At 27.2% G+C, this 27,267-nt stretch overlaps 6 protein-coding genes across 12 annotated transcripts; 2 read left to right on the plus strand and 4 right to left on the minus strand.

Moving 5' to 3' along the window:
- Positions 1 to 423: 423 nt before the first annotated feature.
- LOC127067329 (39S ribosomal protein L19, mitochondrial) lies at positions 424 to 1,937 on the minus strand. Its single transcript, XM_051002135.1, has 4 exons — positions 1,748 to 1,937; positions 1,103 to 1,538; positions 736 to 1,014; positions 424 to 640 (listed from the first exon to the last, which is right to left on the minus strand). Exons 1-4 carry the CDS (start codon positions 1,812 to 1,814, stop codon positions 511 to 513), a joined length of 912 nt encoding a protein of 303 aa, XP_050858092.1. The 5' UTR covers positions 1,815 to 1,937; the 3' UTR covers positions 424 to 510.
- A 196-nt stretch (positions 1,938 to 2,133) lies between these two features.
- LOC127067331 (60S ribosomal protein L35) lies at positions 2,134 to 3,054 on the plus strand. The gene is made up of 3 exons (XM_051002138.1): positions 2,134 to 2,276; positions 2,561 to 2,697; positions 2,779 to 3,054. Exons 1-3 carry the CDS (start codon positions 2,274 to 2,276, stop codon positions 3,008 to 3,010), a joined length of 372 nt encoding a protein of 123 aa, XP_050858095.1. The 5' UTR covers positions 2,134 to 2,273; the 3' UTR covers positions 3,011 to 3,054.
- A 150-nt stretch (positions 3,055 to 3,204) lies between these two features.
- On the minus strand, positions 3,205 to 7,880 carry LOC127067327 (golgin subfamily A member 2-like). Its single transcript, XM_051002131.1, has 13 exons — positions 7,698 to 7,880; positions 7,222 to 7,308; positions 6,588 to 7,130; positions 6,300 to 6,495; positions 5,958 to 6,123; positions 5,703 to 5,844; positions 5,435 to 5,623; positions 5,100 to 5,318; positions 4,826 to 5,011; positions 4,419 to 4,670; positions 3,974 to 4,307; positions 3,605 to 3,808; positions 3,205 to 3,533 (listed from the first exon to the last, which is right to left on the minus strand). The coding sequence occupies exons 1-13, from the start codon at positions 7,740 to 7,742 to the stop codon at positions 3,340 to 3,342; spliced, it is 2,757 nt and encodes a 918-aa protein (XP_050858088.1). The 5' UTR covers positions 7,743 to 7,880; the 3' UTR covers positions 3,205 to 3,339.
- Positions 7,881 to 7,926: 46 nt separating this feature from the next.
- Positions 7,927 to 10,380, plus strand: LOC127067328 (probable mitochondrial glutathione transporter SLC25A40). Of its 2 annotated transcripts, none has more exons than XM_051002133.1 (8): positions 7,927 to 8,104; positions 8,582 to 8,706; positions 8,864 to 9,015; positions 9,102 to 9,236; positions 9,315 to 9,477; positions 9,557 to 9,753; positions 9,840 to 9,921; positions 10,014 to 10,380. In XM_051002133.1, the coding sequence occupies exons 1-8, from the start codon at positions 8,094 to 8,096 to the stop codon at positions 10,253 to 10,255; spliced, it is 1,107 nt and encodes a 368-aa protein (XP_050858090.1). In that variant the 5' UTR covers positions 7,927 to 8,093; the 3' UTR covers positions 10,256 to 10,380. The 2 variants fall into 2 exon arrangements, with proteins under 2 accessions (XP_050858090.1, XP_050858091.1); XM_051002134.1 differs by lacking the exon at positions 7,927 to 8,104 and adding an exon at positions 8,133 to 8,374.
- Positions 10,381 to 11,469: 1,089 nt separating this feature from the next.
- On the minus strand, positions 11,470 to 15,621 carry LOC127067330 (ras-related protein Rab-11A). Of its 3 annotated transcripts, none has more exons than XR_007782590.1 (5): positions 15,315 to 15,621; positions 14,043 to 14,238; positions 13,669 to 13,943; positions 13,200 to 13,392; positions 11,470 to 12,410 (listed from the first exon to the last, which is right to left on the minus strand). XR_007782590.1 is itself a non-coding variant. In XM_051002137.1 (5 exons), the coding sequence occupies exons 1-4, from the start codon at positions 15,352 to 15,354 to the stop codon at positions 13,256 to 13,258; spliced, it is 648 nt and encodes a 215-aa protein (XP_050858094.1). In that variant the 5' UTR covers positions 15,355 to 15,621; the 3' UTR covers positions 11,470 to 12,410; positions 13,236 to 13,255. The 3 variants fall into 3 exon arrangements, 2 of the variants coding, with proteins under 2 accessions (XP_050858094.1, XP_050858093.1); XM_051002137.1 differs by having other exon boundaries at positions 13,236 to 13,392; XM_051002136.1 differs by lacking the exon at positions 11,470 to 12,410 and having other exon boundaries at positions 12,836 to 13,392.
- A 1,294-nt stretch (positions 15,622 to 16,915) lies between these two features.
- Positions 16,916 to 27,032, minus strand: LOC127067287 (AN1-type zinc finger protein 5). 4 transcript variants are annotated; one of them, XM_051002063.1, is made up of 6 exons: positions 26,873 to 27,032; positions 26,738 to 26,803; positions 21,870 to 22,082; positions 20,785 to 21,252; positions 20,431 to 20,599; positions 16,916 to 20,321 (listed from the first exon to the last, which is right to left on the minus strand). In XM_051002063.1, exons 4-6 carry the CDS (start codon positions 21,067 to 21,069, stop codon positions 20,173 to 20,175), a joined length of 603 nt encoding a protein of 200 aa, XP_050858020.1. In that variant the 5' UTR covers positions 21,070 to 21,252; positions 21,870 to 22,082; positions 26,738 to 26,803; positions 26,873 to 27,032; the 3' UTR covers positions 16,916 to 20,172. The 4 variants fall into 4 exon arrangements, with proteins under 4 accessions (XP_050858020.1, XP_050858021.1, XP_050858018.1 ...); XM_051002064.1 differs by lacking the exon at positions 21,870 to 22,082; XM_051002061.1 differs by having other exon boundaries at positions 21,904 to 22,082; positions 26,738 to 27,030.
- Between the last annotated feature and the right edge of the window lie 235 nt (positions 27,033 to 27,267).

Consider the following 27,267-nt stretch of genomic DNA (forward strand, 5'->3'; position numbering starts at 1 on the left):
AATATAATAAGTGTAAATAGAATTAGTATACTTTTAAATATAAATGCATTTTAAATACTGTATTCTTGTCATTTTTTCATGTGTGTATTCTTGTATTTTATATTACAAATAAGTAAATATTTGATGATAACATTTATTATGGATATTTCTTTCCATGCATAAAGTTTTTTTTTATAAACTTTAAGTTATTGTAATCTTTAATTATTATTATTATTATTGTGTACTAATAATTATGATTTAGAATAAGGTCATATTGGTGACAAAAGTTGGAGAAAAAAGCTTAAACAAATGAACCTGTTTTTCAAGTACTCCTATTAGCATTCCATTGTGATAAGTATACTATAATGTATACTATAAAAAAAAAACTGATTTATTGATAAATTATATTCAATTAATAAAAAATATTCGAAGATCTTTATTGAAGATAATCAAAGGATACTTTTTATTTATATTAGAATAAAAGATCATAGTTTTATTTCCTAATTATACATATCTTTAAGAATATATAATTTACCCACTTTTTTTTGGACGTACAAAGGTTCGTATGTGTTTTTGTTTATGTCGAACTATTTCTAAATCACGAAGACTTGATTGCACCTCTGTAAATATATCTTTTTGTTCTTCTTCAGGTATAGTTTCCCTAATTATAAAAAAAAGAAAATTTCAAATTCAAATATATTAAAAAATTATTTAAAATTTATTTTCATTTCTGAGTATATTTTTTCTCTTGTTTACCTATAAATTTTCATGAGGTCATATTTTTCCCAAGGTGTAGCATGTGCTACAGCCTTCTTATATCGTCTTTGACAGACAATTATATTTGTAGCACCTTTTAATTCTTTCCGCTCCCATCTTTCTAGCCATGGTCGTGGATTAAGTGGTACTTTAATATCATTTATGGGAACAGGTGAACCCAGTGGTAATAATTCTGCATCCATATCAAATGGAAAGGTACTATATTCTAATGGTGCATCTCGTAAATACAATAATTCGTTATCTAATCTTTTCTCAAGTCTAAAACAAAAGTATTTAAAAAATCAAGTATTAATAATATACATTTGGAATAAAGTAAAACTTCTTTGGATCTTAATTATGTTTTTACCTTAAACAATCTATTTTTTGAAGAGATGGATCGTACATATTAAAAAGAACTTCGACACCTTGATTATCTATCACATTTCTCAAAAGAAATGATGCTCTTAATCCACAACCTTTTCTTTGGATACATATTCCAACAAATCTATTTACTTTTCCAGGTGCATGTGGTTCAGAATATGTTACAGCTAATATTGATCCAACATAAAATTCAGGAATATCTATTTGAGATCTTCTTGCAATCATATCCATACGTTCTAATTTTTCTCTAATATAATTACGATGTAATGGATTCGGATCAGGTAGAAACTCTGGATAAATAAATCGATAATCTAACGAAACTGTTCCATCTTTTAAACCTGTATTTACATTTATAGTACTTTGATTATTATTTTCCACATTTTGTGTCGATATTGTCGAAGAACATCGCCGTGTTTCCTTTGCTATAAAAAAGAAAAAAATAAATCATAAACATATCTAGATAGAATAGAATATTTTCTAAGTATAGTAAAATATTGATTATATAAAACAACAAAGTTTGACATTATTATATGCACAAAATTTTATGAATATATAATAAAGAAACTACAATATAAAAATGTTAAAAATTATGTGTGTGTGCATGTGTGTGTGTTTGTATGTATATACATACTCAATGTTCTCATTATTTGTAATCCAAATCTTGTCTTATGTGATAAAATTTTCATAATGATAGGCATATTTATTGCAAACGTTTATAATTTTTGTTAAATATAAATTACACACTTCTTTCAATTTCTTACAAACAAATAGTTTATTCTCTAGTTTTTTCATATACGTCAGATATACCTAGAATCTTAAAAGCAGTTTAGACACTCTAAATCATGTTAAACTTATAAATACTTAAACGATGTACTGTATGTATGTACAATGATAATAAATTTATTATTATTATAAAGCTATTGACAATGAAACTTTATATAATAAAAAATATTTTTTAACAATTAGTTACTCAATTAGAATACCAATATCTTATTTAAACATGCTCTTTTTGCTAGGGTATTTTATTTAAGATATTTGAGATGTAAAGATGAAAACTATCAAATGAATCTTAGGGATATTTACTAAAATAATAGGATAGCACTGCACTTATCTTTCAACGTTCTTCGTTCACGGGAATACAAGAATATCGAATCAAGATGGTATGTTCTGTAGTAAAATATTAATCTTTATTTATTTTTGCCATCATGCTATAATTTTATTTAAGTACTTTAAAAAATATTTTTCTTTATGGAATTATATTACATAGAATTTTCATTTTTTACTATTTTTCTTATATAAAAGAACATAACCTTACAAAATGTTGCAGATTTAATGATATTACAAGCTTTATATTTATTTGATGATAAATTATTTATATAATATTTATATTTTATTCAAGAGAATATGAATTCTAACATAAATGAGCTATGTTTTGTTATTTCAGGGAAAAGTTAAATGTTCTGAATTGAGGAGCAAAGATAAGAAGGAGTTGCTGAAGCAACTCGAAGAATTAAAAACAGAACTTACAAACTTAAGAGTATCTAAAGTAACTGGAGGAGCTGCTTCTAAATTATCTAAAATGTATGTTTTATTGATATTAACAAATGTTTTTATACTAATTTGACAAGAAAATTAATATAACACAATGTCTTATTCTTACAGCCGTGTTGTCAGGAAAGCTATAGCTCGCGTATATATTATTATGCATCAAAAACAAAAAGAAAACCTCCGGTTACTTTTTAAGAACAACAAATACAAACCTTTGGATTTGAGACCAAAAAAAACCAGGGCAATACGACGTAAGCTAACACCTTTTCAAGTTAGCAGAAAACCATTGAAAGAAATTCGAAAACAATCAACATACCCTTTAAGAAAATATGCTTTGAAGGTATAATATGTATTATTTCTATTTCAAAATAAAATACATAAAAACTAGAATTTATTATTATTTGTCCATTTTCCTGTATTTTTATATTTTACCTTGAATATCCTAATATGATGTATTATTTATCTTATATCTGCAATCTTTGTTATATCACAATTTGCATAATAAAAAATAATAAGGGCAGAATTTTGTTGTTCGAAAAATCGTTTTTGGATATATTCTATTTTTATATTTATTTTCATGTATAAGTTTAAAAATTATTAATATCTTTATATACACTTAATATATCGTTTAATATTAGTATGTTTTTTTTAAAAGGTATATTTTTCATTAAATAATCATACAGTGATAAGTTTTCCTGAACACCACGGGCATGGGTGAAAGTTTGATGCAAGTATGCATGTATCTTTACAATCTTTAATTTCTGTTAAAAGATCAAGAATTTGAGATGTTGTTTCATCATCTGATATTTCTGATGCAACACTATTATGTTGTTTGATATCTTCTGATGTTATTACATCTTTATTTTCTTCTAAAAAAATTAAAATCTACTTAGTTTCTGATAAACATATATATTATAATTTTATTTTTTAAATAATATACCTTTGTGATCAGAAGTATAAGGCTCTATGTTATCTGTAATAGTGGATTTTCTTGTTATCAAATTTATTACTAATTCTTTTAGCTTATGCAATTGTTCTTGTTGCTCGTTTTTCTGTTCTATAAGTAGACGAAAAGCTTCATTTTTTTCTTTTGCTCTTTCTTGCAAAATAGCACGTTGTCTTTGATACAATGCAATATATTCACCTGTATATGAACATTAGAATTACTAGGGTAAAATTATACATACAAATAAGTATGTTCTTTCATATATGATATTCGTCATAGTTTTGTCATAGTTCCAAAAATTTTCTTTTAAGATATAAATTTATATAATACACAAGTTCAATTAGAATAGTATGATTATCATACCTATTGTCTCTGTTTCACTTTGAAGCTGTAAAACCAAATGTTCCAATCTCTGTTTTTCATCTGTTAACTCAGCAAGTTTTTCCATCGTTTCTTTAAATCTCTCTTCCAATTTCTTTATAGGTTCTAAAGCATGAGAGGGCTCAGTTATTGTGGAGCGTGATATAGTTTTAATTTCTCTGGTGTTAAGGATATTTTTATCAACATTGTCCTTATTATTTTCTAATATTTCATTAACCATGTTAGATTCATTTACTCCATTTTTTTCCTTGTCTGTTTTATGATTCAATTCTTCAGTGAGTTTTTCATTTTCACTTTTTAAATCATCAATAGTTGTCTGTAATTATATAAACACATATTTATATAAAATAATAATATATTTATATTTATATATTTATATATGCAAACATTATTAAAATAAATGATTAATATTAATAAAATTGAATACCAAAGCTTTTTGAAGTTCTTGCTGTAATGTATGCGTATACTGCGATTGAGCTTGATAATGATGTATTTGATCAGCAATTTGAGCATTCTGTAAATTCTCTTTTTCCAATTCTGACAAAGATACTTCTTTTTCTTTTAAACAATTTTTTAAATATTCTACTTCTGACTCTAATTTGTTAAGTTCTGCATTTAGTTTCCTCCCAATAGTACGTTCGGATTGTAGTTTTTCTGTCAAATCTAATTTAGTATTGCTCTGTGTGTGTATGTTGTAATTTCAAAAAAAGAATACAATAATCAGATTATATGTTATTCATAAATATTAAATATTTCTGATTACAACTATAAGTTTTTAAATTAATAGGAATTGATATATAATGTATACTAAATTATTTATACTAATATACTTGCAAGTAAAATAAAAGCATCATGCATCTCATTTAACTGTTGTTTAAGCTGTTGGTTTTGTGATACAGCTCTAGATGCACCAAGCTGTTCACTTTCAAGAGCCTGAAGCAGTTTTGGTACATCTGTATCTTGATTCTCTTTATTTTGTAACTGTTGTAATTCTTTTTTTAAAATATCTATATCTGTTTCCTAAAAAAATTAATATAATAATAAAATTAAAAAATATTAATAAATAACTAACAGAAAAAAATATATATATAATAATTTTATACTTTACCTTTTCATTTATAACAATATGAAGTCTCTCTTGTTCTAATGTAAGTTCATCTATTTCCTTTATTAAAGTATCTGTATGATGTTTATGATTTTGCAATGGAAGTAACTCTTGAACTTTTTCTTTTTCAGATTGTAATTGTTGTTCAAAATCTGATAAACGCTCTATATAACTTTTTTCTCTAATTTCTAGTTCGTTGTTTAATTTTTTCTGATGTTCAAGCTATAATTATTAGAAAATATATGAGAATTTATAATTGCATAATATAAAAAAAAATGTAAAAAAATAATTGATTGACAACTTCTAATAATTGATACTACTAATAATTGATAACATACTTCATTAACCAGTGTTTCTTGTTGTGTTTCTAATTGACGGACATAGTTTTGATATTGTTTACTTGCTTCATCATTTTCTTCACTCACTGTTTTTAAAGCTTCTTTCATTTGTGCCACTTGTTGCTCAAGTATGGTTACATTATGATGTTGATTTTCAAAAACCTCTAGGCTTTGAGATGTGCTTGTGAGCTAATATAAAATAATATTTTCCTTAATCATCTCAAAAGTTTGTAATTATATTCACAGTGAAACTGAAACATTAAATTACCTGTTGAATTTTTAATTCATTTAGTGAAAGTAAAGCAGCTTTTTCTTGTACAGTCTGTTGTAAATTAATTAATTCACTATTCTTAACACTTAATTTTTGTTTTAATTCTGAAACCTGTAAACTCAAATCATCTTTTTCCTTCCTATAATGATAAAAGATTGTTAATACAGTATTTCTTTTTTGCTTCAAATTTATGTAGCTTCTTAACAAAATACAAAACAATCATATAAAATGTTTTCAATGTACATTACATACTTCAGCTCTGAATATTTTTCATAAAGTGTTTCATGATCTTGTTTTATTTGTTGAACGATCTTTTTAGCTTCTTCAGCATCAGTTTTTGTAGTATTTAATTCTTTTTCGAATTCAGATGAACGAAATTGAACATATTTCAATTTTCCAGATAATTCTTCTATCTCTTCTATAAATGTATATATTTACGATTAAATAATGAAATACAATATGAACAAGATAAAACAAATAATTCTATATAATTACAAATATACATATATATAGATGCATAGATACATTACATATATATATTTATTAGACAAATTATCTTTTTATAAGAATATGAATAGGCGATACAATGCTAACCTTTTTGATGTTTAATAATTGCTTGATTTTGATTTAAAGCTGCAGTAAGTTCTGCTTTTTCCGAAATTAAAATATTAGTTGTTTGCACATGAATTTGCAATTGTTCTTTTAATTGATTAGTCTCTTGCATCAGCTTTACCTCAACTTCTGCATCTTTTGCAGCAAGTGCAGCTTGTAGTTCAGAAATTTTATTACTCTGTTCCATTTATAAATTAGTGCATTTATATACACTTTGTAGCACAAAACATAAAAAGATATAATGGTTTATAGAAAAGAAGAAATACTTACATATTGTTTAACTTGAATTTGTAATTCATTTTGATCCTGTAAACAAGTTATAGTTTGATTCTGAGAATGTGAGTCAGAATCAAGTATTTTCCATTTATTATTGTCAGTACTTTCATCAGACTCAATTTTTGTATTCTCAGTTTGTAATAATTGTTTTGTTTGTATAGATAGTTGTTGATTTAAGGATATATTACCTAAAGTACAATTATTTTCACTTTTATCTTTATCTGTACAAAAGTAATTAATGTTATTTTCACTAGATTCAGATATTGTTTGCTTTTGTACATGACTGTTATCCATTTCTGACAATACTTCCATGTTTGTCATTTCAATATCGGCAACTTGTTTAGAACTACTTTCTGTATCTGTTTTCTTTACACTTATTTTATCCTCATTTATAGATACAAAATTTATCGTTTCTATATTTACATGAGAATCTTTATTATCTATTGGAAATGTAAAATTTTGTAAAGTATCGCTTATAGGAACATTATGATCACTTCTTAACTGATTTTTATGAGAGCTTGTTTCCACAGTTTCATTCTAATAAAGCAATTATAAAACAATATGAAAATATTATTAATAATTATTATATGTATATATATATATATATTAATAAACATTTGCACAATACCTGTTGCAATAATTTGATTATACCATTTTCATTTTTCAACGGTTCATCTTGTATATGTATTTTTTTATTCTGTTGAAATTCTTTTAACTAAAAAAAAGAAGGAAAGTTATTAAAAAAGAAACAGAATGTAATATTTGTAAAAGTGAAACATTCTTACAAAGTGAAATGACTCATCATATTGCCAATATCTTTATCATAAAACATTTGATTAAATAAAACTATTAAAGAAACCATTAATGTTAATTTTCCTTTGCTTGAACGATCCTCGTAAAAGTAGATATTTTGCAATATTGTGGCATATGACGTGTCATATCTTTCACGTTTCGATATAGAAAAAAAGTTAATAATAAAATATCTAACATTAAAATTCTTCAATTCTTCTTCAATATGTTAAATAAAACCAATAAGATATACATGCTCTATCGGAACGTTGCAATATTTTATCTATATTATTTCTTATTATCTTTATCTATTACCTTTTTTCTAGCTGCTATTAGTTTCTCCGTTTTACTTAAATTCATTGTATTATTTATTATACTGCTGCAAAAGGTCGAATCTAATATGTCAAACTATGAAAATCCTTCACATCATTTTACTGAAAAACATTAGTAGTGTAGTCATAAAGGTTATGAGATGTCTACGTGCCAATCGTGCCATATTGCTAGTGTCATTAAATATATCCAATCTATTTCAATTAAAGATATTGGGTGTATATATCTATCGAGGAAATCGAAATCAAATTCGTTTCTCATTAAATATATCGTTGAAAAAATTAGATTGATTAGTTGAAAAAGTATTTGGATTATTCGTTTAAAAAATAAGAGATGGACAAACTTGAAAATACATATTATCTATTTAAAATACATACATGAATGTATTTTTGGTAATCTCATGAAACAGATAGTTCATGATGCTTATATATCAATCGAAAACGCGGCAAACCGGATGTTTCCTAAAATGATGCAGTTTTTCCTATTTTTTCTTACGTTCAATTAAAGGAAAGTAGAAAAGAATTTTTGAAAGTAAATTAGTTTTCTTTTCTTTTTTTTTTCTTCTTATGAAAAAATTTCATATTTCAAGTTAGAAATGATAAGAAGTCTATGAATTTAGTTAGTTATAAAATTGATCTATAAAAATAAAATATTTTTTAAAGGTACGCGATTAAATTCATCTCAGAAATTAGAATTGTTATAGATTTATAAAGACAATGATACGTTAATATTTTTTACTACTAATGAATGATGATATTAATATATTTCATGAATATTATTTTATCAGAATTTTTTAATTGGTGTTGTGAAAGTAAATTAAAGGTTAAGATAAGATAAGGTATAGTTATATTAATGTGATTTTAAAACAGTCTTAAAATGAATAAAGTGGCAAATATATCACCTCCAGTTAATTTGGATGATCCAAGATTTCGTATTAGACCATACCAACAAATTATAGCTTCTTGCACAGGTGCACTTATAACTTCAGTATTTGGTAAGCGAACATAATTGATAATTATTTTTGGACAATATTTTTTATATAATTTAATAATAATTATATTTTATGTTGCATTCATTTTTATTAATAAATTGAAGATGTTTAAGCATAATAAAATACATTTATATTTATATTACATTATATATTTTTTTAGTTACGCCTTTAGATGTAGTTAAAACACGTCTACAAGCTCAACAGAAAGCTATGATTTCTAACAAATGTTTTCTATATTGTAATGGATTAATGGACCATTTATGTCCATGTCTTAATGGAAAAGGACCCAATGAAAAATTTACTGGCACTATGGTATAAATAATAGATTAAATTATAAAATATTTTAATTGATGTAAACATTGATCAAGTACCTTTATATAAATATTAATTAATAATAGGATGCTTTTATAAAAATAAGTAAGAAGGAAGGAATCAGTTCACTATGGAGCGGCTTGAGTCCAACTCTTGTATTAGCAGTACCTGCAACCATAATATATTTTGTTTCATATGAACAGTTAAGGATATACTTCAAAGTAAGTTAAAAATTAAAAAAAAGAAGATATATTATATTTATATAATAATTGATATTTTTGTAAGCTTTGCATTTATAGGATCAATATAATGGAGATGGGAAAAAAAATATAAGAAATATAGAACAGCCATTCTGGATTCCTATGTTAGCTGGAGGCACGGCACGTATTTGGGCAGCGGTTTTAGTTAGTCCATTAGAATTAATTAGAACTAAAATGCAATCTCAAAAATTAAGTTATGCAGGTAATGAAAAAGTAAGATATATATTTTTATATATAATAAAATACTATTGTAGAATAATTTTTTATTTTTATTCTTGTAGAAATAAGAGAAGCATTAAAGACACTCATTAAATATAGTGGTTTCTCTGGCCTATGGATGGGATTAGGATCCACACTTCTTCGGGATGTACCTTTTAGTGCTATTTATTGGTTTCATTATGAAACTATAAAACAAATATTTTGTGAGTCAGAACAAACTTTTACTTTCAATCTTGCAGCAGGAGCAACAGCAGGATCTGTAAGTTTGAAATTTTTATTATTTCTAAGAAACAATAATATTGTATGAATTCATTCTGTTTTTTCTTTTATTTTTTATATTTAAAGATAGCCGCTTTATTGACTATACCATTTGATGTAGTAAAAACACATAGGCAAATAGAAATGGGTGAAAAGGAAATATATTCAGGTAAGTACTGTGTATTAAAAAAAGAAAGGTAATATTTCTTTAAAATGCATAACATTTGTACACACTAATTCATTTGATTAATGTGATTACAGATAAACCTGATCGTAGTAGTAACACATGGACTATAATACGAAAAATTTACAACCAAAATGGTATAAAAGGTTTGTTTACTGGTTTAATTCCACGTTTAGTAAAAGTTGCACCAGCTTGTGCTATAATGATAGCTACTTTTGAGCATGGAAAACGATTTTTCCAAAAGTATAATGCTAGCCAAGAACTTGAATTTGAGCATGATATATATTTATTACAGAATAAACGTAATAATACCAAATGACATATGTAGTATCAGATATGATATTATACTGTACATATACGTCTTAAGTTAAAATCTTTATCTCATATTTATGTTCTCCATTTGCTTAATATACTAATGTTTAGAAATATAAATATAAAACTGTATTTAACGTGTATTTATTATTAACCTTGATTATGACACTCTTATAACATTTTTACTAAAGCTTAGCATATAATATTTTAATAAAAAATAAAATTATCTTGAATGCTAGTCTCTATTATATTATAAGAGAGATTGATACTTAATTATTACAGGTATGAGTAAGAATTATTATTATATATTTAAGATAAAGTTCACATTAAAAAAGTAGATTTAAATTATATAATTACTTATATAATTTTTAATATTTATTAATTAAAGCATTGCATATATAGAAGTTGTTATTTGGAGATTGATTATTTTAATATAAACTACAAAATGTGTTACAATTTGTAACGATTTTTTTTCTTTTTTTATAAAAATAAAAAAAATGAAAAACGACCAAATTTATAATAGCAAAAGAATATTTAATTTTGTGCATTAAAAATTCATTGCTATTTAATATAAAAGAAATTTAAGATGATTTTTTATGAGTTTACAATAACGATCCTAAAACTACCGAATATATCATTTAATACACACGAATATAATAATAATTTGAGCATTGCTATTTTGGATATATATGATTATTAACAACTGTAAATTAATCATACAAAGGTGAGTATTACTATATTAAATCGATATACTTACTTACGATTATTATCCATTAGGGCAGCTAGGAAATGTGTTTTGTTTGCTTATAAAAAGTCATACAAATAATATAACAAAATTAAGTAATAAAAAATTATATATAACACACACACATTTGACACTTAATATTTTATATTCCATTAGCGTGTTGCACAAATTTTATATCCTATGGAATAATAATTAAAATTTTGTCAATCTTTCACATTACAGCTTATATATCTTAACTTGTAATATTTTACACACTTTCAATTTATTCACGGATATAATAGCTGAGTTTTGAAAATAGCTTCTAAATTGTTGCAGTATTCATAAAAATAACAATGCTGAAAGAATATGTATAATGTGCAATATTTTATATATATTAAGTGTAGGTCACACATTTGTAAATTTAAAGGATTTCTTATGAAGCAAGTGATGTCAAAATCAAACTTAAAAAGAAAATATTAAAATAATAAAAGCAGAAAAATATTTTATAGAATTTAATTTTTGTATTTCAGGTTTCATACTTCCTTATATAGTGTTTTCTTTGTTATAAGCTTTTGTCTATTATTATGCACTATTCTTTGCAGTTCATTTTATGTTTGACTGTATTATTTCATTGTAAGCAAATGATTATAAATTATTTACATACTCACAATAATAGTTATATGTTAAACGGACTGAAATATCCTTAAATTGAGTAAGAACAGAGCATTTTTTGTTAAATTTAATATACGAGGACTATTCATTTAAATTTCCATGAGAGATAGATAGTTTTTTGAGTTCGTCTTATTATAAATTTCGTTATATTATTTTTTAAAGAAAAAATAGTCGATAAAAAACAGTATTACTATTTTTACTACTTTCTCATATTTTTTAATAACTTATAATCATTAAATCATTTTATTATAATTATATAGTGCTTTATAACTTTTAGCTTGAGGGACATGTTTCTTATATTATTTTATAAATAAATTCTTTCTTTGCATCTTATATTTGTCATATAATAGAGATTTTATTTTTTATATATAATAAGAATCAAATAATATTATATTTAATTATACACGATAATTATATATACAATATCAATGTTTCTCTCTGTTACATGAACAGACCTCGTATATGATCAAAAATATGAAAACAAATAGGGTAAAAATAAATTTAAAGGACAGAATAATGCATATGTATTCACTTTTACTGCATCATACATAACCGTGATGCTTTTCTTTTGTTAACTATTTCTGTGAATGCATAATATATACTCATAAGAGCATCAGTGAATAGTATACCCTGATGTTGTTGGGGTTACAAATTCTTCAAACATATGATATTATGGACTTGTGCATAGTCTTAGATTTCAAATTATTATGCACTTGCCACATCTATCATCAGTATCTTATTCCATTCTTCCTCCTTGAGACTGCTTCTGTAACATTAAAAACATGGAAAAAATATAAAATATGAAGCATTAATGTGTGATATTAAAGTTTTAGAAAGAACAGAAGAATATAAAAGATTTACATAAAACTTGTGTTTTGGATTGTTATTTAATCTATAATCAAAAAGATATTGTTTAATTAAAGCCAATTGATTTCACTCTTAATAATGAACTGATAAAAATCATGTTCATAGTACAATAGAAAATAATATTTTATTATAATCGTCTTCTGTAATAGTATTTGATTTAATTACATAGCAACATTGATTGAAAGTCAATATTTGAAAAATGTAAACAATGATAAAATAAAATTTTATAGACTAAATTGGTTACAAAATAATTGAGTCTCATAAATGTTCATTTCAATTGCATTACACTAATTATAAAAAAACTGTGTGAATACAATCCATATATAGCTTGGTGAATATTAATTGTGTATTTGATATGTTAAATCTCTAATATAATACAATATCATGTTAGAGTTATTCTTTTTTGGGAGATGATGTTAGATGTAGTATAATAAAATCTACCATTATTACAAGTGTACATTTTAATATATTATTCATTTTCAACCCTCCATTTATAGTGCATTACAAAAACACGACAAAGACATTCAGCAGTGTTTAATTTTGATATATGTTAAGATAAACTTGATGTACAAATGAACATAAAATTTATAATAAACTAATCAATATTTTCATTATATTGAAACTATGTTACTGTATAAAGACCGTACACTAATTTTCTTTCCAATAACTAAAAATTAAGCAATCATACTTCTGGAATATTTGTATTGCATTCGCCTATACACACATTTTAAGCAGCAAGGTAAGTCACTGACAGCACTGTTTACGCATTCCATCAGAATTCATGGTCGGCTTGACATCAATAGGTTCTACGTTTTGGGGTCGAATTGTATCTCCTTCTGGTGGATCTCGTATTTGTCTTTGTGATACGATTCTGTATATTTCTGCAACATTTAAATATGAATTATTATTGCATAAATATTTCACATTATTTTCATGCAACAAACCTATTTATTTTTGTAGTATAACATAATAGAGATTATATTTTTATATTATATGTGCAAAGATTATAACAATTATTTTACACATGTATAATAAACACGCAAATAATATTTATGTTTTTTGTTATAAAGATTAAAGTTACTTAAAATTATTTATTCTATAATACACACACAAATAAAGGTTTAGCATAAAGTATTATTCAATATTAAATGATTTACCTGTTAATATATTTTGGAACGCTGTTTCAACATTAGTAGAATCTAAAGCAGAGGTTTCAATAAATGAGAGACCATTTTTTTCTGCAAATGCTTTAGCCTCATCAGTTGGAACTGCACGTAAATGCCTTAAGTCTGATTTGTTTCCCACTAACATGATCACAATATGTTGGTCTGCATGGTCCCGTAATTCTCGTAACCATCTTTCAACATTTTCATATGTCAAATGTTTTGCAATATCATATACCAACAATGCTCCAACTGCACCCCGATAGTATCTAATGATTAATGAGAATAAATTGATTATACAAAATAAATCTAACGATGTGATTAAATATATAATTAGTTATCTAAAATTGTAATTCTAAGAAACTTACGCAGAGGTAATGGCTCGATAACGTTCTTGTCCAGCTGTATCCCAAATTTGAGCTTTAATTGTTTTACCATCTACTTGTATACTGCGTGTTGCAAATTCAACACCTATAGTAGACTTTGATTCCAAATTAAACTCATTGCGTGTGAAACGAGATAGTAGGTTACTTTTTCCTACTCCAGAATCACCAATAAGGACAACTATAATATTAAGAAATAAAAATAGTAAAAGATAAGTAAAAATTTTTAAGAATTTTGACAAATGTTATTGTAAAAGATATAATATGTACAAAAGCAACACCCATTTAATAATGAACATAAAATTCTTTCTTTTGAAGCAAATAATTTAAAATATATTTTTTTAAAGATGATATATAATAGATTTATACAATAAATGCTACAAAAATCTATTATTTTTCTTAACACTTTTTATTTTTATTATATCATTTAATATTACAATATAAAAATAATTCATTATTAAAACTTTAAATAGTTTATTTTGTCATGATTTATAGAATTGTTTCTTTATTCTTTCTTCTAAGATTTTAGATCTGTAGATACAGGAATATTATGTTTAAATATCATTTATATATGGACATTGTTCATCATTATTCACGCGCGTGTGCATGTACATACAATAAAGAAAGAGAGAGATAGAAAGAGAGAGAGAGAGAGAGAGAGAGAGAGAGAGAGAGAGAAAGAGAGAGAGAAAGAAAGAAAGAAAGAAAGAAAGAAAGAAAGAAAGAAAAAAAGAAAGAGAGAGAGAGAGAGAGAGAGAGAGAGAGAGAGAGAGAGAAATACTTTGTGTGAACTACACACAATGAAATAAAATTTTCACGCATACTGTTATAGTTATGTAAATGTTAGAAACATAGAGAAATATCCCGTTACAATATATATTGATGAGCTTAAGAATATAAAAAGAAGCGACATCCTATTTCCATATACATATATTGTATATCACTATACATACTAAACTCAAATCCAAGAAAGTCTACCATAATTTGACATTTCAGAGTAAAATGATAGTTGTGTCACACTCTAAGAGGGACATCATCTGATGTCATCACACGTCGACCACATTCTACGAAAATCCTAACAGTCATTCGTGCCTATAGAGTGAACGTCAGCGTGAATAACGTTCGATTCGACATCAAAGATTCCCTATATATTTAGCTTAATAGTTAATTTCAACGAATGAAAAAAATATGTCTTAGAACAAAAACAAATGCGCATTACAAACGACAATGATAGATTAAAAGAGAGATTTGCTTTACCTTTAAATAAATAATCATATTCGTCATCTCGAGTGCCCATTTCGCTTGCAGCAACAAACTCCTGTAATATAGACCGACGATGCCTCTCGATCGAAATACACTACTAAAATATACTTATGTATAAAATATCAGGAGCCCACGGATTGGCCCCTCTTACTTGTTTTGTAACTGTGAATTTCAACTAACGTCGTTGAAAGACAGGAGATAAAAATATTACGATAAATAGTGCCCACTTCACGCTGATATAATTATTTTCGTTCTTTCAATTTAACTGTACAATATGGCCTCCTTTCTACGCCCCTCCAATACGGAGATCTGCACATGCGCATTAAGGATTCGTCCTGCGCAAGCGCAGCTTTGACTGTGGATTACATTAGTGATAATATTGCAAATATATTATAGGTATATTTTATGTACCAACGTTAATACTAATCTTGACGTATCAATATGTTAATGAACAAAAAGATAGAAAATAAAAAAATATGCAAGTTGAAATTACAAATATATAAAAATTAAAGCCAAATGTGTATAAACATTAAGCAATAAATTTTAATATCATTAGTTTTAATTCTGTACGATTTTTTAAAATTATAGTTATAAGTTCATTCGGTATTATGTTTTATTCTTAGTAAAAAATGATCTGATTTTATAACCTAAATAATTCATTAATCATTGATAGAAATACAAATTTGCAAACATTATCTATTTTGAATCTTTTTATGTTAATTGAAAAACATCAGAATAATCAAACATACGGATTAATTTAAATTTTATATATATATATATATATATATATATATATTAATTTTTTCTTTATTTTATATATATTCTTTATCTTATTTTATAAAATTTAATGTTAAAAATTTTATTTAACATCATATTACATACATAGAAAGAAACCAATACTTACCATCATATAAATGTATGCAGCTTATATTTTGTATGAGCAATGTAGTAAGATCAAATATAAATAGTAAATATAAAATGTTATTTGTAATCCATCTGTTACTTTATGAAAACCATTAAGATGTATAACGAGATTCCTATATTTCCAAAATTACAATAATTGTTTGGATAACGCAATATTACTAATTTTATATAAAGGACAAATATAAATGAGAACAAAATGGGAATAAAAGCGAAAATTACGTTTTCTAGCATAACATACTTTTACTTTGTATAATCTATAGTAGTTTCTTCTTTTCCTTTTCTTTTTAAAGATCTTTTTAAAGAATTTCATAGGCTTAAAAATGTTATATCTACAAATTTGTAATCATCATTACAAGATAAAACCACTTCCGATGAATGTAAAGGGGCGGGGGGGGGGGCGATAGATTTATATATAGATATATTTCTGTATTTAAATATACATAAATATATAGTCCACTATAGTTATAAATATCTAAGAAATTGTAAGAAATTTTGTTTTTGGGAAGATAAGGTGAGAAGAGGAGGAGCTAGACTGTATAAATCACAGTTCAAGTTCTTTTAGACTGTGGTGTGTGATGTGGCTATGCAATATATATATATATCTATTTAAATCACGTGAACCTAAAATCTAAAATATATACCAAAGGGTGGTAATTTAATCATATAATATATTTAAGTTAATGTGAAGTTTAATTACTTAAATATACTAATATCAATCGTAATAATTACAAGCATCGTTATGATTTAATGCAACCAGTCGAGTACGATCATCGTCACGGCTAGATTACTTTGCCTTTACCCATCTATTTATCAATGATCAAATCGTTTATTTATTTATATATAGCACGTTTAATATACGTGCTACTATGATCATTTCTTTTTCTTCTTTTTTTTTTTTAAATATTTTTAAACTTGGTTGCTTTCGCTAGGCAAGATGATTCCGATATTGCAATATACATTAGAAAAATATGCTATGCCTAAAATAGGATGAAGGCCTGAAGGCAACCATAGAACAATATTTGCAATGTGTGCGTTATTTTCTATACAAATTTGTGTTTTTCTCATCAACATATCTAATATTTTAATATAGTGCATTAAAAAAGATTAAGCTCTGACAATTAATTTAATATTGTCTATATAGTCAGAGAAAGTCAAAGTATAAAGTTAAGTATCTTTCGAAATTTTCCCTAAATCATATGTAAAAAAAAGAAAAAAAAAAGAAAGAAAAAAATAGATAATTAAACAAACAAAAAATTTAAAACTTATTCATATATGCCATCATGTTTCTATACATATACTATACTATATATTTTTTAAGTATAGTGTATGCTAAAATGTTATAAAGCATTTGAAAGAATTGTTTTACATTGATATGACTGCGCTAGTTACTTACAATGTAAAACAAAAAAATGAGAAAAAAAATTAAGTTTACGTCAATTTGTTTTGATGAATTTTTTCCACTTGAAAAAAATTTTGTGAATTAATGATAAATAGGAAGTAATATTAAAGATTTGCATTTTCTGTACTCTCAATTTTTAAACATATTTGATTATTTAAAACATTATTGCTATGTGGCCATAATGTAAAATGACTCTCGTCCGTATTCTATACGATACTTTTACACTTAAAAATATCAACTCATAATAAAACTTTAAATAAATATTTATATTGAAATATATATATATATATATATATATATATATATATATATATATATATAATATGTATACACACATATATATATATATATCAAATAAATAATTTTTATAATAAGCATTAACTTTTATTTAATTCGTAATGCTTCTCGAGCTATTACATCACAATGTTTTAAAAAAACAAGTATTTAAAATTAATTTTATTTTCATTTTAAGCTTTTTTACAATAAGGTAATATAAAATTATAAGGTGTTCATTATTTCCCATGTCAACACATCATGAAACCATTATAAAATTAATACCATTAATACACATTCTTATTTTTTACATCGTTTATTCATCTTAACCAGGTATTATGGAAATATTACCCCATAAAGAATATATTAAAAAAAAATTATGTAATGTATTAGTTTATTTATTCTTTTTTTAACGTGACTTATGTCATTTTGCATTACAGCCACACATATATATATAAGAGATCTCATTTTAAATTATAAGTTGTTAAAAATTATTGATTATATATAAGAGTTATATTAACAAGAATCTCTTTGAGATAACATTAAGCAAACAATTTCTTCGTTGCTAATGTAGAAGAAAATAAATTATATGTATATTTATATATTTGTGGAAAATAATTTGTTCTCTTTCTTTGCAATATTTACCAATGTTTAAAGCTCATTAGAATTAATAACAAATCAGAAAATGCTTTCGTTGAGAGTATTCTAATTATATAATAAAGAAGTACGTATATATGTATATATATATGGCAGCACAGTCTTGACAACGCTTTGTCCCAAAATGATATAGATAACATAAAAATATCAGTTACTTCCCTTTTTTTATTTAATCCAGCAATTATTATTCATAATTTCATTGATTTAAGATGCATATGAATTTATTTTTAAGGAATTAATATATTATGAACACAAAGTCCATAATAGTTTCCTTCATTATATTGCAGTTGACTTCGCAAGAAAATACAGTAAAGAACGGTCTCGTAGCACCATTTTAACATAAATCTTATAATGAGAACAATATTTTAGGATGATAACGTAGAGACGAAGATTAATTATGTTTTAACAAAGTCATTTAGAAACATACATAGTGATCACCATGTGATAGTAGCCTTCTCTACAATGTTCGTATATCTTTTACATTTTCTAATGCTGATCGTGTTTTTGCCAGCTATTCTTTCTTTTAATGTAATATCTGGCATCTAGAAAAATGTTATTACTCAGTTTTCAAGCACTGTAATGCAGCACCGGAATACCTTGCACAGCTACTCTATAAAACTCACAAAGAGAAAAAAAAGAAATGAAATAAAAGAAAAACAAAGAAACTAATTAATGGTTTTAGTAGTGCTAAATATTTATACTCTATGTTTCAATACCCGCGGAGAAAAAACGAGGAATAAATATCTTCATAGAAGGGTTTTTCTTTAAAAGAATTGCTGCGACAGTGTAAATAATTGATTTGCATTATAGATTGAAACATATTTAATGAGTAATAATGCTGGTTATATTCACGTGAAGTTGCACATAAACACACAATACTACTTATACTTCATTGCATTATTTATGAATCAATAGACTAATATACTTAATAATTATTAGACTAATCATTAACCTAAGATTGTGATCACCCATCAATATCAGCCATTATCTAAGCAACATTCCCTTCTTGATATAGAAACAAAACAGCAATATATAAAATTTGCGATTAAATTGAAATTGCTAACGAGATAATTTTAATCGTTTGCCGACTGACTGACTGCACCAAAAATTCTGGATCTTCTTAAAAACAAACTTTATCCGCGAATTTTTGCGTTTAAGTAAATTAATAATAAACATAATATAGAATAATAATAAATTGTAATAATCATAAAGATAATAATAGGTAATAGTAATAGTAAGCTGGCAGCAGTTAGTAACCAGATATATTCTCAGTTAGAACTCTCGCTAGATGACAATCTGACATGGCACTGATGTCCAATTTTGAAACATTCACACTCACACACTCATTCTAATTGGCAATCAAACAAATCGTTTGCTGTCTGATGTTCTATTTCTCTACCCCCTTTCAATTTTCTATCTGAAATTAATTTTTTTTTGCACCTCTTACACTCTGTGTCATTCATACTTTTCTGCATGTATATTTCACTCCTAAACACACAATCAGCTGCCAGATAATTTATCTTGTTTCTTCTGGGTTTTATATTCTGTTTGTTTATATAGTTATATAACCATTTTCCCAACGACTACACACTAAATAGTTCAAATTTTTTGCACTTTTTCACCAACAACAACTGGATTATTGCGCCGTATCTCTTGAGCGCCCATTTCTCTATAATCAAATTTGCAGTCGTGCTTATCACTGTATCGATGCACGGAGCAGAATAGTCCTCCGCAACGACACTCAAATCCTATAAATGTAAGAAAAGTTTAGATGATGCTAAATATGTATATAATGATATAGAATAAAAAGAATTTATATAGAATCTTCCTTAAATATTAACAAATAATATATCTTACCAGTTAATCCAACTTTTTTGCGACAAACAGCACAACGATTTTTCTTCTTCTTAGATTCTTTATCAGTCTCTTTGCCATCGAAGCACTCATCTGTATCACCACTACTCACTGAACCTTCAGCTACTGTAACGCTTACTCCTACTTCACTGTCCTGATCTTCCCTGCTAACCTAAATATATTGCATAATATTTTATGGATTATTAGGAAAATAATACAAGAAAAAATAAGATCAAATAAAATAAAATAAGGAAATATATATCAGATCTAAAATATAAAATTAAACATAGGATTTGACATCCTATCAATAAAAATTACTTTAATTACAAAATTACTTCGACACATACAATAACATACTTCTTTAGGATTGGGTAGATCTGTCGTTGATTGAGGTATAGTAGGAATGGTAGGTTGGGCTGTAGTTCCTGTAACAGCAGGACTGCCAAAACCGCTTTGCAACGTGCCAGCGTTACCAGAAACGGTCTGTGAGGTTGGAACAGTTGCAGCTGATACTGGTGGTTGTTGTTTCTTTTTTAAATTTTCTTTGTAGCAAAGAGAACAAAGTCCATCAGTGGCTGGCGAGCCATAAAATCCACAACCGCTGCGGCACAAAGCTTGCATTGGATTAGATTCACGTTCCATTATGAGCTGTTGTTACAATATTTCTGTGCCAGTAAAATTGATTTTTCTTCTATGATATTTGAAATCACTGTCTTGATTAACAGTGAATAGGTATAGTCAGCTTGGCACAGGATAACTAACTGTTTTCTGCCACAGCTTTCTTGCCGATCGCTCGTTTACGACCGCGTGTCACCATGTAGTCACCTATTACAAAGAAATGAAATTGTCAAGATATATTTCAATACTTATAAGATCATATAAATAATTGAATCATTTTTATTAAAAATTATTTAAAAATAATCATAGGATCATCATAGGATAATATAGAACATTTGTTGTAAAGTTTATAATAATCTCAAGAAAGCATTAACACCGAATAATCAGAAAGATTATAACCTTTAAATAATTGAAATATCTGCACTTTGTTAATAAATATTACAATTTTAAGTATAAAAGAAACAAAAACAAAAAGAAAATAAAGAAAAAAAATTACAAAAACGTATACACCGTTATATTAAAGTCAAATAAAAAATCGGACTAAATTAATTAATAGAGGAAGATAACTGTTAGCTTCATATTTATTGAAACGTAGAAACATTATATATCGAGAAGACAATAAAGAAAACTTGTTTTCAGAAAAATAACTGATAACAGTTCTCAAAAATTCGTTGTATAAAAATTATATGTAAGAAAAAATCCTAAAGAATGAATTTAAAGGAATTCATGGAAATTTTACTACGTCATCTTTACGATCTGATTTTCTCTCGGCGCAATACGACCTTAACAAAAGGCGTGAAAATAGTGAGTGTGATATTACTCACTTTCCAACACGTAATCGTGTTGCAAGAAACGTACAACATGGAGTAGAAGTTTGTTCCAAGCATTTAAGTAAACGCTTCGTATATCCGTATCGTGCTTAAATATCGTAACAAAAAAGAGTCCGTCGAGAAATTGTCGGTTGTAAGTCGCCTGGCGAATCTCCGCGCACTCTGCTGAGAGTTTTAGCACGTAATCATTTTATTTCACCCACCGATCTGTAATAAAGCGTTGTTAAATATTTGTAACTTTGTTATTCAATTGTTCGATACAATCTCGAAGTGAGAGAGAACATACAAGGACAGAACACAGAGCGATGATAACGACGGCGACGACAGACAAATGTTTTCATTATGGCGATCGGTCAAAGAACATGTAGGCTATGGACGAATACGCACGTAGAGTACGCGACAACAAGCAGCATTCACAAGTATTTTTTAACCAATTACTGCCAAGCTATACTTAGATTACCGCAATTAAAATCATATTACAAGTTTATTGCTTTTGTTAACTTCTACAATAGTATGCAACTACTTATAATACAAAACTATTTTCACACATCACACACACACACACAACAAAGAAATATACTTGAATAAAATAATTGATATATGTATATATTCATACAGTTAAATTATTTTTACTACATGATGACTTTAATAAGAAAGATTATTATAAGAAAAATATAAGACACACTTTAGATCACGATACATGCGCACATATACCATACATAAAAGGAATTAAAGTTTCAAAAGGAATCAAATTTACTTTTAAAACTACACAGGGATTAATCTTAAATAGTATTGCTCTAGGCGCCACGTTGCATAGCAAATGCTTAAGAACACTGTAGATGGCGCAACGAGCGGAGCCCCGTGTTTCCACTCTTACTAGATCCAGGGATTTGACCCGAGCAGAGCTTTTTAGCGCATGCGTGGTTAAAGATCTTACCCGATGTGCTTAGTCTTATAAAATTAAAATATATATAGATATATATTTGAGATATATATAAAATTACTAGGAAATAAATTCTACACACGTAACTATACTAATATGTTGGAGAATTGTAGAGATGTAGTAGGAATTAAAAACAGAATGTTAATTGCACAGAATTGATTTAGGAAGAAGAAAAAGAATCATTAACATCGAATAAAAAAAATGATCGTACTGAAATTACACGTGTTCTTCTATGAAACAATGATCTCATACAGAATTCCTTAAATGGAAGATAAAGAACGATAAACTGAAAGATTTAATCGACATCGTGTGAATAATATATTTATAGGATTTTCATCAATTATGACAATAGTTAGAAAAGAAAGTAATTATATCAAATAGCTACTTTAAGGTTGCCCAAGGTAAAAGTGTTGTTCATGGATAAATACGAGGGTGTGGACGAACGTCATCGTCGCCTTACTGCGCATGAGCGAAAAATATCCTATATTATCTGGCATCAATGGCTTAACCTCCATTACTATTACGTAGATCGGATGATATTTTTAATATTTAATTTATAACATGCAAGGGGAAAAAAGAAATATATTTTACATGAGAAATTAATATAATTAATATCAACTAATTTTAATATCGTATAATAGTATGTCACGTTTAAACATGTTCATGGATCATGAAAATGACATGCTTAAAAATAAACTTTTGTTATTTCATAAATATACTATATTTATACCAATGTTAAAACAGAAAATTCTAATTAATAATATCATTCGGAAAAAGTTATTAACTATACATTGATAAAGAGGAATCGTATATCGCATAATTAAGAGAATTCTGCTTAAAAGAAAATGTGAACAATAATATTATATGGATCAATGAAGCATTGCTCTGGTTTCTAATTTTCTTTTTATTATTTCATTTATTCAAAGTTGGTATCAGTAACATTCTTATACTTCGTCTTCTCATCGTGTGCTTATCTATATATAGTACCATATTCAAATATTACTAGATTCCCGCGGTAATCTAACTGTTCTTTTAAATAAAACATATGACAAATACAATTTTTAAGAATATCCCATATAAAATTTTATTTATTTACTCTTTCTTTTCTTTACTTCTTAAAAAAATTTACAAATTTCAGGACGATTCGTGTCTGAAGTTTGGTTATATCGTTCGATCATTCATAACCATAAATTTTAATAGTTAAAAGAAAACAATTGAATTAGATTATTTGTAATTATGATATATTTTTAATTACTTAAATTGTATATAAAATATAATAGACTTATCAACCGTTTTAAAATTACTTCTTATATTTAATTCTCATTTCGAACTATATGTATAAATATCAGATTCGATATAATTCGATATACAAATTCGATATAATGTTAACATTTTAAAGAGATTTATGTAAAATTAAAACAATCGATTGAAAAAAAAGATGGGATAAAGATCTACGAAAGAATGAGTTTCTTTCTCATTTGTGATAGAACTTCAGGAATTATCGAGTTTTATGTATTAATTAAAAATAAAAAGTAATAAATAAAAAAAAATAAATTCATTTTTTATTTTGTTCTCCCGCGATTAGAATATAATAGAAAACTATGCACAAATGATACAATTAATATATTCAAATCAAAAGATGATTAGGAAATCTATTCGTGTCGTTAGATAATATGCTTCATTTACACTGTGTATCGTTACCGTCCTGACAACGAGCACTATATGTTTTATAGATTTTCGACCTTTGCAAAGTCATACAATCAAAGTAGTGTTATCTTAATTCTCGTATGATCTATTCGTTAAAACATCAAGTAATCACCACATCTGTTTCGATCGAAGCCGAGATTAAACGAATAAAAAGTTTAAGGCAAATCACGTAATGCCTTGAGAGAAACTTGTATCAAAAAGTAATACAAATCAATCAACACATCTATCAGAAGATATTTTTCGTTACTTTTTCTCGTATAAAATAATTATCTCGTAAGATATTTTCTCCCCCCCCCCCTCATACTATCATCTATTCTCGTATTTTGTCTATTTCAGCAATTAATTTGGATAAATGCCAAAATCAAACGTTAAATATAATACAAATTTTATATCGAAAATAACATTGTCAAGAATTTAGAATGTATATCTATAATCTCGCACAGAGCGAAATCTCTTATAATATAGAAAATTTTATATTAATTAGTTAATTAGGCGAGTTTAAATCATATATCGATTAAAAAACACACACATACACACACACACACACGAACGCACGCGGACGCATAAAAAGTAGTTTACATTTTTACTATCAAAACTTTTTTAAAAGTCATCATAGTAAAGTCAGACGAATGGAATTGCAAATCAATTGAATGAAGAGAAAATTGAAGGGGGAAAAAAAAGCGAACTCACGTTAAACGATTCCCAAGATCTGGCGTTAATTGTTATATTCTCGATGAATATATCGAAATTTTTTTAAAGAAGGCCTACTACGATACATATACGCAAAACTAACTTTCGGTACAGCGATCTTCAATTTATCACGTGACATAGGGATTCATTTCCTCTTATTTAGCGTACGACTATAATATACTACATAGAGACGCCGCGAGAAGGAAAGTAATGTTCAACAGACATGAGAATCAAAATGTCTTTATACTAAGCTTAGTATACGTAGAGTTAGAACGTATCTTACGGAATAATGAAAGTCGACTACTTCGAAAAAGTGCTATAATAATCACGTTTCAAAGAATTTTTATTGTTTCAACCACACGAACGTACGTCAACGACAATGAGAAGTCGAGTAGGGGATCACGTGTACCAGTTATTAACCATTTTAAAAGCACGATTTCTCTCGAAAACGTTAAGTAATTTTGTTGTTAAAATAGAATGTTTAAAGCAAAATTCCCTATTTATTTTTATATTTGTTGTACGAGTATGCCATTTCTTTCTAATGAGAATGTCGAACGGAATGAAAGTCTGATAACCACCTTTCGACACTCGTTATCGACTTCCTCGTCGCCGTCCCGATGCTAAGGCAAAAAGTCATCTATGTAGTGTGTGTGTAGGCGAAGAATATAAATAGAGAAATAAGAAGTTTATTGAAGTCGGTGATATCGCCGCGAGGACTTTGAAGGTATGCTATATGATATTCAAGCGCAAATACGATGGTGATGGCGATGGTGACGGCGACGACGACGACGACGACGACGACGAGACGACAAAGACAATGACGAGGAAGACGATGACGATCAAAACTACACTGCTGCGCGACATTTGTAGATGGCGATACGCCAGAAGGAAAGGGGACAAACAGAGAGGAGGAGAAGAGAGAGAGAGAGAGAGAGAGAGAGAGAGAGAGAGAGAGAGAAAGAGAGAGAGAGAACTATTCAAAGGGATGCGATAGAGTTAGTGTAGACGAACGTATATTAAACTACATTTACGTAGTTAAAATTGGAGTAAACCTCGCGCTATCATAGTGATAATAGTAGCAGTTATCGTAATCGTAGCCGTTGTAGCTTTAGATTCGCGGAGCCAGAGAACAACGCAACGCACGCAAAGGCTATCGCCGAGGAACAGTGACGAGAAAGGGAGGGAAGGGAGGCAAAGAGGGAAGGAGTAAGAGGAAGGGAAGGAGTAAGAGGAAGGGAAAGAGAAAGAGCGAAGACATGGCTACCATCCTTGAATACGCACTTAGCTCACAAATTGCGTCGCACATCCTTTGTTTCGCGCAATGGACATTACATTCTCATTTTCTTTTCAGCCTATTTTATTTTCACGAAATTCACTATTATTTGTTGCGATTAAATGTAATATCGACGTAGCAGCTATCGATAGAAAACGATTACGTAGTAGAAACTAGTGTAGTGGCTATTTGATAAAAATAGTTTCTTTCTCGGGAGAGTAACAGGCGGTTTGGGATTGCGACACTTACCGAAGGCTGTTGCGGTGTAGTGGAGCGCAATATGTCAGCTGACTTGACGTGTGACCGATCGTAATCCTGCATCAGTATCCGACATAATTCTCAGCAAAACATCAACCTTTTATTGTCAATAGGACACCTGCTTACCAATACTTAAACGGTATGCACTGTTTCACAAAGACACCGGGAGCAAGTAAGCGTTTGAAACAAACTTAAATATTCCCACGAACGTACCCACCGATCGCGGAGCGGAAGCCACCAAAGCTGCGGACACAGGAACAAGTACTGCCGATGACTGGTGCAAAGTTAGATCTCTTACTTTCCCCCACTCTCCTTATACAAAGCTCCCCAAGCGGTTGAAACGCGAAGTTACCCGAGGACGACCGAACAATCGCGATCTTGAACGATCCTTTTCGACCTTCATAAGAATCGATCATTTCTTTATATTATTTAAAATCTCATAAAAATAATCATAGCGATATCTTTATATTGCAAAAATGTATTATTTGAGTGATGAAGTTAATAAATATTTAAAAATAGAA

Source organism: Vespula vulgaris, chromosome 10 (assembly GCF_905475345.1).
Source record: "Vespula vulgaris chromosome 10, iyVesVulg1.1, whole genome shotgun sequence".
NCBI lineage: Eukaryota > Metazoa > Arthropoda > Insecta > Hymenoptera > Vespidae > Vespula > Vespula vulgaris.